At 38.2% G+C, this 14439-nt stretch overlaps 1 protein-coding gene across 1 annotated transcript; it reads left to right on the plus strand.

The window, feature by feature from the left end:
* The first annotated feature begins 3862 nt into the window (after positions 1–3862).
* NABP1 (nucleic acid binding protein 1) lies at positions 3863–12647 on the plus strand. Its single transcript, XM_063104301.1, has 6 exons — positions 3863–4426; positions 4731–4869; positions 7619–7690; positions 9370–9460; positions 9895–9961; positions 10993–12647. The coding sequence occupies exons 1-6, from the start codon at positions 4336–4338 to the stop codon at positions 11160–11162; spliced, it is 630 nt and encodes a 209-aa protein (XP_062960371.1). The 5' UTR covers positions 3863–4335; the 3' UTR covers positions 11163–12647.
* The last annotated feature ends 1792 nt before the right edge of the window (positions 12648–14439 follow it).

Here is a 14439-nt window from a genome sequence, read left to right on the forward strand (position 1 = left end):
AGGATCCAAAGGTAACATCAAGGACCAGGAGCAGAAACCAGAGGGAGCCTTGGCGAGATGTTACACCTGGCTCCTTGCATGGAGCTCCTGCGGCTCACGTCCCCCTCCTTCCTGCTTTTCATTTGTCATGTTCCATTTCCTCAATCACCTCTTTAAAAATCCCTCAGTAAATCTGAGTCTTTGAGCAGGCATTAACCTGGCCATTCTCTTTCAGGTTTACTGGAGAGATGGGTTTGCCTAACATCTCTCCTGAGGTCACCAGTATTCCTGAATAAAAGCTGATTTCTACTTTCACCAACATTTTGACTTTTGGGTTGTTTGTTTAGTTTGGGAGCAAGCAGCTAGACTTGGGTTTGCTAGTAGATTTGCAGGTACCTCTGCCAGAGTTGAATGCCCTGGTGTCACAGATTTTGGCAAGCCAAGCCAGGGTGTTTGTTTGGGACAGGCAGCCGGGCTTGGGCCCTGTAACACATGGAGCTATGGTGTTGAGGTTCTGGGCATAAAGTGGAAGAGTCCATCATCTCAGGATAAGTTTATGTTTGGGTTGTGAAAAATGAAGAAGGTCCAAAGAACAACTTTGGAAGGAAGATGACCATGAAGGAATCTAGTGAATATACTCAAGAATCAACAACATAATCATTATGATGTAAATGGGTGGACTGAGTGACAGATCTCTTTAAATCACTGTATGGTAATATGGGGAAAGATTATTTGCATAGCAATAGTTCTGCTTGACATCCCCTTTCTCTTTTTATTTACTTATTTTTTTATATGAAATATGTTTATTTTTCATCTCTATTCAAAAATACTCATTCTTTCTTAGGGCTGGTCCATCATACTCTGTTTCTTTGCCCCTTTCTCTTTTTATTAACCACCACCTTTGGGGAGTGATTTAGGGGTGGTCAAAATCAACTAGCCTGGATTGAAGAGTTCCCACTACCTTGTTTCTCAAGACTGTCTTTAGTTTTGGTTAATGAGAATGCATATGGTTGCCAGTTCCTTTCTGAGAACTGCTGAGTTAGTAGGGAAGGAAGTAAATATTCAGCTGAGTTCTGTCCTGATGGGGAAGGGAAGGGCTGGGCCACTGTTCTGAGCACCAGCTTCTGCTTTTGTGGGGCTTGGTTTCCCAAGTGTCTGGTTCCTCTTTATCAAATGTCAATATAATTAGTCTGAGTGGCCCTCCCCAGTCCCCTTTCTGGGGGCAAATAACTAAGGGTTCAGGGAGGGGCTAACTTTCTTTGCCCAAACTCTTGGCCACAGTTCTGCTTAATATTCTTAATTGGTTTCCTGCCTATTAATCTTTTGGAGATCTTGTCAAACCTTAAAAAATAAAAAGGTATTATTTAAAATATTGTTTCTGTGAGAATGCTTTGGCTGCATTAAAAAAATGTAGCTTTGAGGACTGAAAGAAAGTGAGCCAAGATGCCGGGTACCATTCAAGCTTTATTAAAGAAAGAGATCTGCTGGGTTGTGCTCAAAGTAGCAGGCAGCCCAGGGCTGCCCTGAAAAGGGGACAGCACCAGGTGTGGGGGTGGTAGAGCCTATATTGGTATGTTGGTGCCAAGAGCTGGGGGATACCATCAAGGAGGGTCATTATGCTAATGTGGATCCAGGTGGAGAACTGGGTCCTTGCGGAAGCAAAAGGGGTTTCTGTTTAAGTCAGGAGGCTTCTCATAAAGGGAAGGGGGAGGGGAGGGGAGGAGATGGGCAGTGCCATTTTGTACTTGGGCTTCTCTAAAGTGGCACTGGTTGTGTTGCAGATCTATTAAGGACAATCCAATTGAAGTGGCAAGTCTTGTCAGATAACCACAGTTGAATCAGAGCTTCTGATCTGGATTGGGATTCTTTGGGAGCCCCAAGGTTGGAAGCTGGTTCTGCCATTAACTGGCAAGTTTCATCATTTGTTTTATTTGATATTGAAATCATGCTTATAGTATTACTTTATACCACTTTCTAGTATTACAGCAATGTCTTTGGTACTCCAGGCATCATTAGTCCATGAAATGGAAGCTTCTGCTTCCTGAAGAATGTCTTGACTCTCTTGCTAATGTTGTGATTATTTTTGAAACTCTTTTCTAGGGCTATAATATATATTGCTTGTTTGCAGATGTTTGGGAAGTGGTGGTTGATCTAAAAATATTCAGAAAGAATGGGGGAAGAATTGAGGCTTCTGACACGCAAATTCTCTGACACCATTTCCAATATTTCTGTTACCATCACAAGGTTTACTAAATGATTGTTTAGCGCTCTACAATATATCTTGCTGCTACCACTTTATTTCTTTAGTCTATTTTTGACCCTTATAATCCATCACTGCAATTTAAGTCTAAAAATTACCTTTAGTCTGAAGAGCTCTGGGGTCAAGATTGTCTACATTCAAGACACAGTTTGGCCATTTGCTAGCTATGTGGCCTCTGGCGAACTTCATCATCTATAAAATGGGGATTAAAATTAGCACTAACCAGGGCTGGCTGGTTAGCTTAGTTGGTTAGAGCACAGCCTTATAACACCAAGGTCACCAGTTGGGACCCCCTTACGGCCAGCTGGGGTGAAAATAAAAATGGAACAGGGCTGGCCGATTTAATCAGTTGAGTGCCATCCTGTAACACCAGGGTTGAGGGTTTGGATACCCTTCCCTGCCATCCACAACCCCCCCAAAAACAAACAAAAAAATTAGCACTCAACCACATAGTATTGACGAAAGGATTAAGTTATCACAGTTTAAGCTATTATTGTTTATCTTTTCTTTAGTAACAGAAAATTGGCAAGGGAAAAATATTATCTACTATTTGCTAAGAATTATTTGGACAATTTACTTATAATCCCATTCAATCTTCTGTGAGGTGGAATCCTCATTTCATTTTTCAGATAATTAAATCATGGCTAGGAAGCTTAACCAATTGTCTTAAAAGTCATACAACTAGTAAATAGTTCAAGCCCGGGTTTGTTTTTAAAGCGCATGCTCTTTTCACTAAAAGACATAAAGACAACTTTATTCATCTTTTTTTTTTCAGATTATAATGTTCCAGGATTTCCCACCGCTGTCATATGATTTATTCCTTTTACATGCATAAAAACAAGTGCGAAGTAAAAGAAGAAAAGCAAAATGGAAAAGGGGTGTAAATCTGAGAGGGGAGGAGTACGGAAAACGAGAAGTCTGCAAAGGAACTTTACTCGTCTATTTGCTTAATAGTATTAGAGAGAAAAGTGGAAGACCAGGTCGGATGATGTTTTGCAGTCCTGCCTGCTCACAAGTTGCTGGGTGACCTTCAGCAAACTTCCTCATCTTTCTGGATCTCTACTTAAATATGCCTAAAATGAGGCGACTGAATTATCTCCAAGTTCTCTTCCGGTCCCCAAATTCGAGCCTTGCAGCCACAGACTCGTTCACCATCCCAGCCCGTTTTTCCTTGGTCTCGGACCAGCCACCCTTCCCCCTACCCTGCTCTTACTCGATTGCACACGTATCCATTGGGTCCTAAACTCGACCGTGACCACGGGACTAAAGGGCAGGGGTGGGGGACCGAACGCCGCGGGGAAAAGTAGGTAAGTAAACCCTGAGGTTGCTAGGCAGAGCCCGCAGCAGGAAGACGACTCTGGTCAGACCTGACGCTGCTGCCCGACGGCCAAAGTGGGAGGAGTGCGGGCGGGGCGGGGCGGGGCCGAGAGCGAATTGGAAGGGGAGGAGGGAAGGAGTCTGCTCCGGCGCCGTCTGTTGGCTTCCGCCCCTTCGCTTCCCCTCCCCCGTACCAGCTGGGCGTGGCGGCGGGCGTGCCGACGCCGCGTGACGTCATAAGGGGCGGGGCGGCCCGAGGGTTCAGCAGGCGCGAGGGCGCGTTCGCCAGTCGCTGTTTGGGGTTCTTGGTTTGAGGTTGTTCTGTCTCCGCTCGTGATTCCCTGTCACGGCTCGTCCCTTCTGGGCGCCCGAGACAGACTGGGCGCGCGCCCGTGTGTGTGTGTGTGTGCGCGCGGGTCTAGAGGGCAGAGGTGTCCCCTCGTTGCCTTTATTTTTTCTTCCTTTTATCCAAAGAACGGGACAGTTCGCACGCTTGCTTTACTGTCGCCCGGTTGGTAGTGGGGTTGGTGTGCGAAGTGGTTTGTCGTTTTTTCTTTTGAACTTGTGAGCGCTTTTTTTTTTTTTTTTTTTTTTTTCATTTTTTAGGCTCAGTGCCGTCCGGGCTGGTTTCCCCGGTCCCTGACTAATCTGTTCTTTCGAAGTCTCGCCACCCCCGCCCAAGGTCGCCCCTGCGTTCTCGCCCCTGGCCCCGTGGGGGGAAGTTTTGTCCCCGCCCTGCCCACCCGTGTCTTCGCAGCTGTAGCCGCACCTGCCTCAATATGAATGGGGTCAACGACCCACATCTTTTTATAAAAGATATTAAGCCCGGACTGAAAAACTTAAATGTCGTCTTTATTGTCCTGGAGATAGGTAAGTGGGGTCCGAAGCCCACTCCACCAATCCCTGTGCGTCCTGGGGCTGGAGAGTGGCGCCTTTACCGCGAGCCGGGGATCCCCTCGCCTTCCTTTCCCCTCCTCCTACTCTCTCCCCTCCCCCACCCACGTGGCTCCAGTGGCCCCCGCCGGATCTCGGATTCTACCTGTGGTGAGAACCCCAGGTTTGACCTTTTCCCACCTTCCAGATGTAGTAAAATACCGGAGGAGGAGTTAGCCTTTGTGGACGTCCTCGTTATCTAACACACACCTCCCCCCTTTTGATTTTTAAATCTGTACAGGACGCGTGACCAAAACCAAAGACGGCCATGAAGTGAGATCGTGCAAAGTAGCGGATAAAACGGGCAGCATCACTATTTCCGTGTGGGATGAGATCGGAGGTCTTATACAGCCAGGGGATATTATTCGGTTAACCAGAGGGTAGGTGTGCATAAAAGTGGGGGAGAAGTGAGAGTCTGCAGAATTGGCTTACTCCTGGGATCCTGGCAAGTTCCGCGTGTTTTTCGTGGACCATTCCGAGGAGTTTTGAGCCCCTTTGGTGTTAACTTTGGTGGGCAGGTTTGGGATGTCACACACCTTCGCAGTTAGAGGCAGCAGTCAGTTTCAGGCGATTAATACACCCTCGCCTCCTGGTTTACAGATTAAGTGTATTTTTAAATACTACTCTGGGAGTCACTGAGTTTTTTTAGTAGTTTGATGTAGTCCATATTTTCTCTTTTTCATAAGTTAATTAATTTAGTATGGTTGTCACTCACTTGGACTTGAAATCCTGCTAATATTTTACTTTACTTATATTATTTAGAGGAAATGGACACAAGTTAAAATTGTTGGGGAATTTAGCATTTTCTGTGTTATGTCAAATTTGTACTTGAAGAAATTTAAGAGGGGAAGTTTACAATATCTGGAAGGCTCATTTTCGAAAATCATTTCTTTTGTCTTCTGTTGTAAGGTCAGTGTTGGACAAAAACCAAAATGATACACAAAAAAGGTCTGGCAGAAAGACATCTATGATACCTCCATCCGAAAGAGTCTGGCAGATTGGTGGCTTTAAAAGATAACAATTCAGCACAATGTTTTTGGTTTTTTTTTTTTGGGGGGGGGTAAACTGCTTTTAAAAATTTACCAAATTTTTATCTTAGGATAAAAGGTCAGAAAAGGATCTTGAAAATGCAATTTAGAAGATTTTGTGATCAATAGAATTTTAATAATTTATCAATCATAGCTGCAAGAAAAGTAGGTGGAGATTGATGTTGGCCTAATAAATAGAACCTTAGAGAAATATTGGAGTGTCCTGAGTGTAGGAACTTATAGCATTTTGGCCTTACAACATCTTCAGGAAGTGAGGTAGAGTATCATCAAAGCAGGAAGTGAGAGTCAGGACTTAGACATTTTAGTCTCATACACTGACTCATTATGACATTAATGTCTTAAATTTCCACATCTTTAACTTATGGAAAAGAGAGCTACTGGGGAGGATGTGGTGAGGATTTGCGTAATTGAAGTTTTTTGGCTCCTGAAATATCTTTCATCCAATGATTAAAAGTATTTTATATACTGAAAACAGCATCTCATTTCAAATATTTCATATTTTGTAGTCACCTTGATAGACATTTTCATAAAAAAAATTGTTGAAAGATTAAACGCAGTAGTTGTATTTCCTGTGGAATTTTAAGAAGCACAATTACCAAGGAGTGCAATTTAAAGGAAAATTCAAAGCTAAAGAAGCTTTGTTTACTACTTCAGTGTGATGGTGAGAACTTATTACACCTCACGCTTTAGCTTCCTCTTCTGTAAAATGGGAATAATTATAACTTACTAAAGTAATACACTCAGCTTGGAGTGTGGCACATTGTAAGGCCCTTAAATTCTGGTTGAATCTAGCTTTTGAAGTAAGGCATTCCTAACACCTAAATAATGGTTAGTTTGAATATTGACATGTTTGTCGGAAAACCCTGCAAACTTGATCTCTGTTCTTTATCCTTAAGCAAGTGAAAGTTAAATGTTTTAATTGTAACTGTTCAAATTTTTCCTCAAAATGTGCATTAATTTTTACTTTAGTACGTGAAATGTTAATGCACTGTTTCCTAAGGCACTCTGCATAACTTGAGTGTTGGAGTCTTTAATAAATAACCCTTATTAAAATGGAGAGAATTGTATAATGTAAAACTAGCAGATTTTTTTTTTTTTTTAAAAGATGAGTGGTAAGGGAATCTTAACCCTTGACTTGGTGTTGTCAGCACCACGCTCTCCCAAGTGAGCCAACTGGCCATCCCTATGTAGGGATCCGTACCCGTGGCCTTGCTGCTATCAGCACCACACTCTCCCAAGTGAGCCACGGGCCAGCCCTGAAACTAGAAAATTTTTATTAACCTATATTAAAAGATGAACTGTCAGTATAGTTGGTTAAACAGTGTTTGGTTATAAGTCATGATGTTATAATAGTTGTACAAAGTACCATTGAAAAGCAAACCTTGGATTGCTTTTATAATATTGATTAATTTACAGTTTTCTTAGATTTGTATGTAGTATTATTTAATGATGCCATGTGCATTAAAAATTGTTCAGCCAGGTCGGTATTAAAAATTGCAAATTTGGAAAGGCAGATAGTTGAAAGATTTGTGACCTAGATTTTTAGCACCTTGATTAAATTCTTTCAAATCTTTAGCAGTTTGGTGACCCTGCGTTTTTTATGGAGCAGGAGAAAAACTTATATCAGTATCTGAGTAGACCATGTAAATGAATGTAAATGTAAACACTAGGGTGTTGATTTTATATATCCTGTGGCTGAAAAATAATTTCTGTTTAAATTTCTGCAATTAAAAGCTCTTCCTTTGTTAATTTACTGAAGATTTAATCATCTATGGTATAACAGTGCTTTACAAACTATACATAGATATGATATATATATATATATATAGTTTGCTTTTGTTTTTTCTGATTTCTGTTAATAGATAATTATGTCAAAATTTGACAGTAGAGTCTTCTTTGTATTATTCCTTAGTAAGTAACAAGTTAATCACAGATTTATTGTATTTGATTTACTGTGGTAGACAGAGAAAGGGCTTGATCCCCAGTTCTACCCCAATACAAAAAAATACAATGTGAAGATTACTTGTTTCAAATTGAAATGTATGTATTTCTGTAAAACTAATGTTTCTTTTCTCTCTAGGTATGCATCCATGTGGAAAGGATGTCTGACACTTTATACTGGAAGGGGTGGTGAACTTCAAAAAATTGGGGAGTAAGTATTAAAATGCTTTTCATATAATTGAATAAATTACAAATAATATCTACAGAATAATTGGTAGGTATAGATTATAAACCTCTTCCTTGGCTCTTTTTGACTGGTAAACTGAATGCCTTTGGCAGCTTAACTGAAAAAATAACTTGTATGTAGTAGTTTAACAGCCATCATTACTGTTTCCTGTGGTTGAGAATGTCAGTTTTTCCTGGCAGAGAGCAGTAAGAAGCTGCAGTTGAGACCAGCCCCAGTGGGACCATTTCTGTAGGCTTTCGAAATGTGCATCTTTAAGGTGTCAAAGTGCCATTTGAAGTAAATTCTCTCTTCTAATGATTTGCCCAATAAGCTAGGTATGAGTTTCAGGCCATATGTTTAAATTTTCTTTTTCTCTGTTTATGAGTGAATTTGTACTCACGTTATAAGGACTTACAGCAACTGAAGTCCTCTATTTATTCACAGTCTAGGTACGGTGCAGGCAGCCGCAATGCGAGCTTCCATATACTACTCTGGTAATGATCTCAACCCTGACCCGGAGGAAGCATCCTCTCTAAGGGTGTAAAGGTAATTCAGCCTCCATGCTAGCCTAGACATTTGGGTTGTACTCATAAAGTATGGTATAGACAATGAGTCAATTCATTAGTCCATTCTATTTGGTTAATGCTCAGACATCTACTTAACACCCGTCAAATTGGAGGATTTTTAAAGAGAGAAGCCACAAATGGCACCAAAAAAAGGAAAAGTTTTCCACACTGAGAGGATGAGATACTTTGTTTGGAGAACCTGTTGTTAATAATGAAAGGGGAAAAAAAGAAAGCAATCTTGCTAGCTTTTAAAAAATCAGAAACTGATCTAACACTTTGCCTTCACTGGAAGGAAAATTAGATTCACTTTGTATTTGGAGTAGTAGAATTAGAGCTATGTGTTTTGAAAGGTCTTAGGGTCACTATTACTGAAAGGTTCAGGATTCTGTCCTAACCTTCCTGTATACAGAATGTTTATAATAATGGAGATCAGTTATGTGAAGAGCCACTGGAGATCACTCAATTCTTAATGACTGCTCTTTGTCAGCATCAGTCTAGGATTTACCAAAACTGATTTCTTTTTTGTGGAGTGAGGAACTAAGAAAATGCTTATGTGTAATGTTAGTACCCACCGTATAGTCAGCTTATAAGAAGCAGTGGGATAAACTGGTAGCTTGATAGCCAGTTGACTGTCTTTATCACCTAGAAGCCACTCTTAACCTTAAATGATTATCTTGGAGATTCACAGTGACTGGTCAAAAGAGGGCCTGGGTGAGTGTGCGTGAATGGATCAGTTCAAGTCCATCACCACTGCTGGAGAAACTACTCTGGAAACCTAAACATGGTTCACTAGCATCAGTCTGTGTGGAAAAACAGGACAAAGATGTGTTTTTGTGTCCTTGATCTTTTACACGACTTATTTTTTGCAGTACCGAAGAATTCAAATATAAAATAGAATGTTTTATGTGTTGTAGAGAGTCACATATTTGATATTTTATAGGGCATGATCATTTAGGAAGTTTTGTTGTAAATGAATAGTTAGCTTGTTGGTATTAGTTAATTCACGTGACATCTAGTTTCTTCATTCCTATAAGTTAGGGATGTTAAAAACATTGATTATTTTGGAAGTCATTTAACTTGTCCTTTATTTTATTTCAGATTTTGTATGGTTTATTCAGAAGTGCCAAATTTCAGTGAGCCTAACCCAGATTATCGAGGACAGCAGAACAAAGGAGTAATTCATCCAAATGTATGGTATATTTTTATGAGTGGACTAATTTTGACTGTGTACTCTAATTCTATGACTAGGCTAACCTTGTGATAGCCAGAGAATAATGAAGAGAATTTAAAAAAGAATATTTAAACTAATTTTTATTGTATATGTTTTGTGAGTCTATACATATTTGTCTGTAGTATCATATACGAGTACCAGATATATATGCCATTTAGCACTTTGCAGGGTTGGGAGTAATAGCAGGAAATATAATAGGATGTAATAGAGGCTATGAAATGTTTAAACATTCCTGAATATTTTAACATTGAATGGACTTGGACAAATCTGAAAAAAATTTGTTAAAATTAAAAAAAACCCTAAAACCTTAAAATTAAAAGAATGGATATAATAATGTTATAATAATACAAATGTGTTATATTTTAATCATTTGATTAAAAACTTTTTTTTAGGCATACAGTGAACAGAAGAGTAATTCCATGAATAGTAATATGGGTACAGGTACATTTGGACCAATGGGTAAGATTTTTTTTTTTGCTATTTGTGATCAGGTGTAAGAATTAAGGGAGTTATGAAAAATTACAGGGGAAAAAATGTTTTGAAGCATAAACTACTAGTAGAGTGAACTACTAGTAAACAGGGAATCCCCAAATAACTGATTTTCTAGAAAGCAGTTACTCATAAGCCAATTTATTAAGCATGTTTTATATTTAAGCATTTGGGCCAGTTAACTGGGAATAGTGAGGTGAACATTGACCGATAATGAGAAATCTAAGTTTTCGTGATATCTGTGAAGAGGCCTTATGTTATTTTTCCATTGATTTGTATAAAATTTCTGTAATCTAGTGATTATTTACAATAGATGCAGAATTACTGGTTATTTTGGTGCATTAAAAGCCTTTTATCTTTATAATGATAGCTCATCTTAATTTTTCACATGCTGGTAGCTGCCTCTTTAAAAGATTAGCCCAAATGTGATGTTAATGCAGTGTTGCTGAAGGTCTTTTAAAGTCTTTATTCTTAAATAACTGAGGGAAAGTCTTTAGTGACTGGAGTTCATTTGGGTGTCTGGTGTTTTCTTTGATCTGGTGGCCACATGTTTTGGCACAACTGATGATCATCACATTATGTGATACTTTGTTGTCTTTGCCTAAAAATGTTAGAACTACATTGTTTGAAACATAAATCATATTTGAACCAAATGCCAGTATTCAAACACTATTTTTGCCTTTTCTGTTAGAGTGTAAGCAGTGCATATCTATGCTTTTTTCTACTCTGTGAATTTCTAATTTTCTTGCGCAAGTTGGCCTTTTTTTCTCTATTAATACAGCATCTAGTTAATGTACTTACAGGAATAATACATTTGGAGAAAATGTAGAACCCACACTGAGGTTTTTTTTCCCCCCCATTATAAAAATAAAGGTCTTTATTTCCCCTAATATTGTTTATAAGCATTAATAGCATGTGTTGGAACTTCAAATAGGTATATTTCTATAAATTGTTGTAGACTACTTCTGAAAGTAGTGATGAATTTTTGTATTCTCTTTTAGGAAGCGGCGTTCAAAGTGGCCCTGAATCAAGGGGATATCAATTTTCATATGGTGGTAGAAGCAATGGCCGGGGACCTATAAATCCACAGCTACCAGGAACAGCTAATAATCAAACAGTCATGACCACAATAAGTAATGGCAGGGACCCTTGGAGATCCTTTAAAAGATGACCTATGCCAAATACTCACATGTAGTTTTTAAACTACACACCCTACTTGAACACTTACTGCACTTTTATTTATCGTTAACTGTGAAAAGTAGTATGTCCTTTATTGGTTTTCTTTTACATTTTTTGTTTGTTAAGATGAGTGGTTTGTTTTTATAGCAAAACTGTTAAGCTGCTCAAGTCTCTTATTGAAGAATGGGAACACTGAGAAGTAGGGCCATTTATTTTTAGAGCAAAAAGTTTGTTGGCTATCTTCTAAAAAACTTGTACCCATTTCATGGGTGAGTTACTTAAGACATCACTTTATAGCCTCTATGAGTCTTATCTTCTGTATAAATTTTGTAGTATTTAACGTAAGGCTTAGTGAGAAATGTTATTTTGTCTTAAATTCAGATATTGCCGACTAAAGCAATAACCACCAAAAAAACAAAAACTTTGGTCCATGCTAACAGCAATTTTTGAGTGTTTGTGACTCCAGGAATAATTGACTAATGAGTGACTGCCATTAAGATTTTCCAAGGACTAAACCATCTCAAATTCTTATTTTATTGTAAAAAAACCAGTTTCTTTATCAAAATTACGGAATTGAATGTGATCTGTATTGTAACATAATTTTTAGAAGAAAGCTACATTTACTTTATTTTAGGGCAGCGTTCTTAACATTTGTTATCAAAACTGAGGCCTTGGATATTTATTTTTTGAAACTACCATGTTAAATATTAAGGTATAATTTGAGGGAGTTATAAAGTCATAATAAACATTGATCTGTTTTAAAAAACAATTGTGGTAAACATAATAGTGAAGGCAATTCAAATTGAATTCATGTAGTAATATGCAGTCTCAAGTTATAGATCTTAGGTACTTAAAGGTACTCAGCCTGGAGTGAAAATCCTGGTTGCTTAACTTTGAGGAGTATGTGTATATATGTGTGTGTACTGTCAGTTTTTAAACACAATTCACATAGCCTTATTTGCAAAAGGAAAGAAATGGCTCTCAAAGAAGTCATTACAGCTTTATTCAGAAATGTAAAGGTGAAATTTATGTGTCATAAATGGTACCCACTTCCACTTTTTTACTGTAGAGTGGATAACAGGTAAATTTTTCCTTTGTTAGAATTCAACTCTTCTTGAATATTATCTCTTGAATAAAACTTGCATCACTGTTAACAGACCTACCCAATTTTTGCTTCTTAAGTGACTTACAATGGAGAGCCAGTGTATCGTACTGCAGCTGTAATGATGACTTAAGCCTGACGACTACTTAGCTCTGCATTTGCTGCTTTGTTTTTTTCCCCACCTCAAACACAAAGTAATTTAAGTAGACTTTGTTTTCTGAGAACTCCATAGCATTTGAATATAAAAATATGTGCCAGATCATTTGCTTGTTCTAATTCACTGTATCTAACAAATATTTCAGTACACGGTAATGTGAAGGGTGTTAAACTTTAGACAAATATTGAATAATCTCAAGTTTATTTATGGTCTATAGTACTTTAGTAATGGGTTTATGTATTATAGAAAAAAGCTTTTCCTTTATTCATATATTAATGATTACAGTTAATTTGGCTCTTTGTTTGTGACTAATATTTTCTTCAGATTTTCATTTTTCAAAATACCTCAAAAGAAGTCTAAGGATTGAGATAGACTATATTTTGAAAGATTACAGAGGTTTAAAATTTTTAAAAAATATTACAAGTTTTATATAATTTTGAAATCTAAATAGGGGTAAGAGCAATAACACTAAGTTATTTGTGGGAGAGTGTAGTGTTAAAGGTGATTCTAAGAGAAAGAATTTTACAGTTTTGGAAAATTAAAATACTGTCAGGTGTGGATTGCAGGGCTTCCAATCCTGGCCTTATTATATCTTTATCGGTGATGTTGGGCGATTTACTATGGTTGAAACCTCTCTAAGCCTTAGGTTCTGCAACAGTGAAAACAAGTAAGTATTCCTTTCCAGAGTTGTTTAAGATTTCCATGTAAGCAATTAGAATGATTTCTAGCACATAATAAGTAGTCAAATGTTTGTTGTCTTATCATACCTCAAGAGTAGGGGAAAACAATGGAGAATTAGGTCAGGGAGTTTTGCTGCCTTTCAACATTGGGATTAAGTTGAAAAAGACTTGAGCTTTTACTTTTGTGATTGATACTTGCCTCAATAATTTAAACTTGTTGTGTGTTTTTATCATTTATTAACAAATTTTTTTTCTTCTTAAGGGAAGCCTCCAAAACCAAAGTGACTTACAATCCATAATGAGTGTTTGCCTTACCAGTCTGCTTGGACAGCACTCATCAAGAAGTTCAGAGGAAGAAAGTTTTCTACTTTCCTCCTTCCTGGTGCTTTCAGCTATAAACTTTGAAATAAGTTTAAACAACATCTACCCAAAACAAAAACCATTTAGTATAGAAATACACTCTACTAGGATTGGGTCACCTGTATCGTTTCTACAAAATAGCTCTGAAGTGAATCAAAGTTTGATCAGGCCAGCTTCTTTAAATTATAGAAATGTGGTTAACTGGCCCTAAAAAGTTTTTTCAGAAGGTACAAGTCTTACATTCATCCAAAGACACAGTGGGAGTTATTAGTTTACACTTTATGTAGAACTGACATTTCAGCTTAGTTACTGAAATGACTTCCCATTTGTGGTGTCATAAACGTGATGGGAATTTTGCTCCAAGTCATTTTAGGCTGTGTGTGACTATTAAGAAGATCCTTTTCTCTAATATATTTGGAAGGGTTCTAGAGACTGCAAGCTAGAAACCATGTGAAGCAGTATCAACATAGAACATGTTCCCAAATAAGGCTGTCCTTACCCGTAATGTTGTTCCTGGGATTACTTGCCCTATTACTGTTTTTTATTTTTATTTTTTTTTATTTTTATTTTTTAAAAGATGACTGGTAAGGGGATCTTAACCCTTTACTTGGTGTTGTCAGCACCACACTCACCCAGTGAGCAAACCGGCCATCCCTATATGGGATCCGAACCCATGGCCTTGGTGTTATCAGCACCACACTCTCCTGAGTAAGCCACGGGCTGGCCCTCAGGTATGCTTCTGAAGAAAACTAATGGAGACCTTTTGAAAAACAGCACTATTGTGAGTGGTGTATTATGCCATGAGGGAGAAGCTAGAAAAGCATTTACTTTCCAGGTATATTTAGATTCTCCAAATACCTCAAAGTTTGCTCTGCTGGGAATGTACCAGAATTTGGATCCAAATACTGTGACCAAATTACTCTATATTTCTGAACTAAAAGGGTCTTGGTGGTTTCTCAAAACACACACA

Source organism: Cynocephalus volans, chromosome 1 (assembly GCF_027409185.1).
Source record: "Cynocephalus volans isolate mCynVol1 chromosome 1, mCynVol1.pri, whole genome shotgun sequence".
Lineage (NCBI taxonomy): Eukaryota > Metazoa > Chordata > Mammalia > Dermoptera > Cynocephalidae > Cynocephalus > Cynocephalus volans.

Bases quoted from the DNA above. Each gene is read 5' to 3' on its own strand.
- NABP1 (XM_063104301.1), top strand. From the start codon at position 4,336: ATGAATGGGGTCAACGACCCACATCTTTTTATAAAAGATATTAAGCCC. The intron at 4,427-4,730 runs GTAAGTGGGGTC...AAATCTGTACAG, and splicing joins CTTTATTGTCCTGGAGATAG to GACGCGTGACCAAAACCAAA. The intron at 9,461-9,894 runs GTATGGTATATT...ACTTTTTTTTAG, and splicing joins AAGGAGTAATTCATCCAAAT to GCATACAGTGAACAGAAGAG.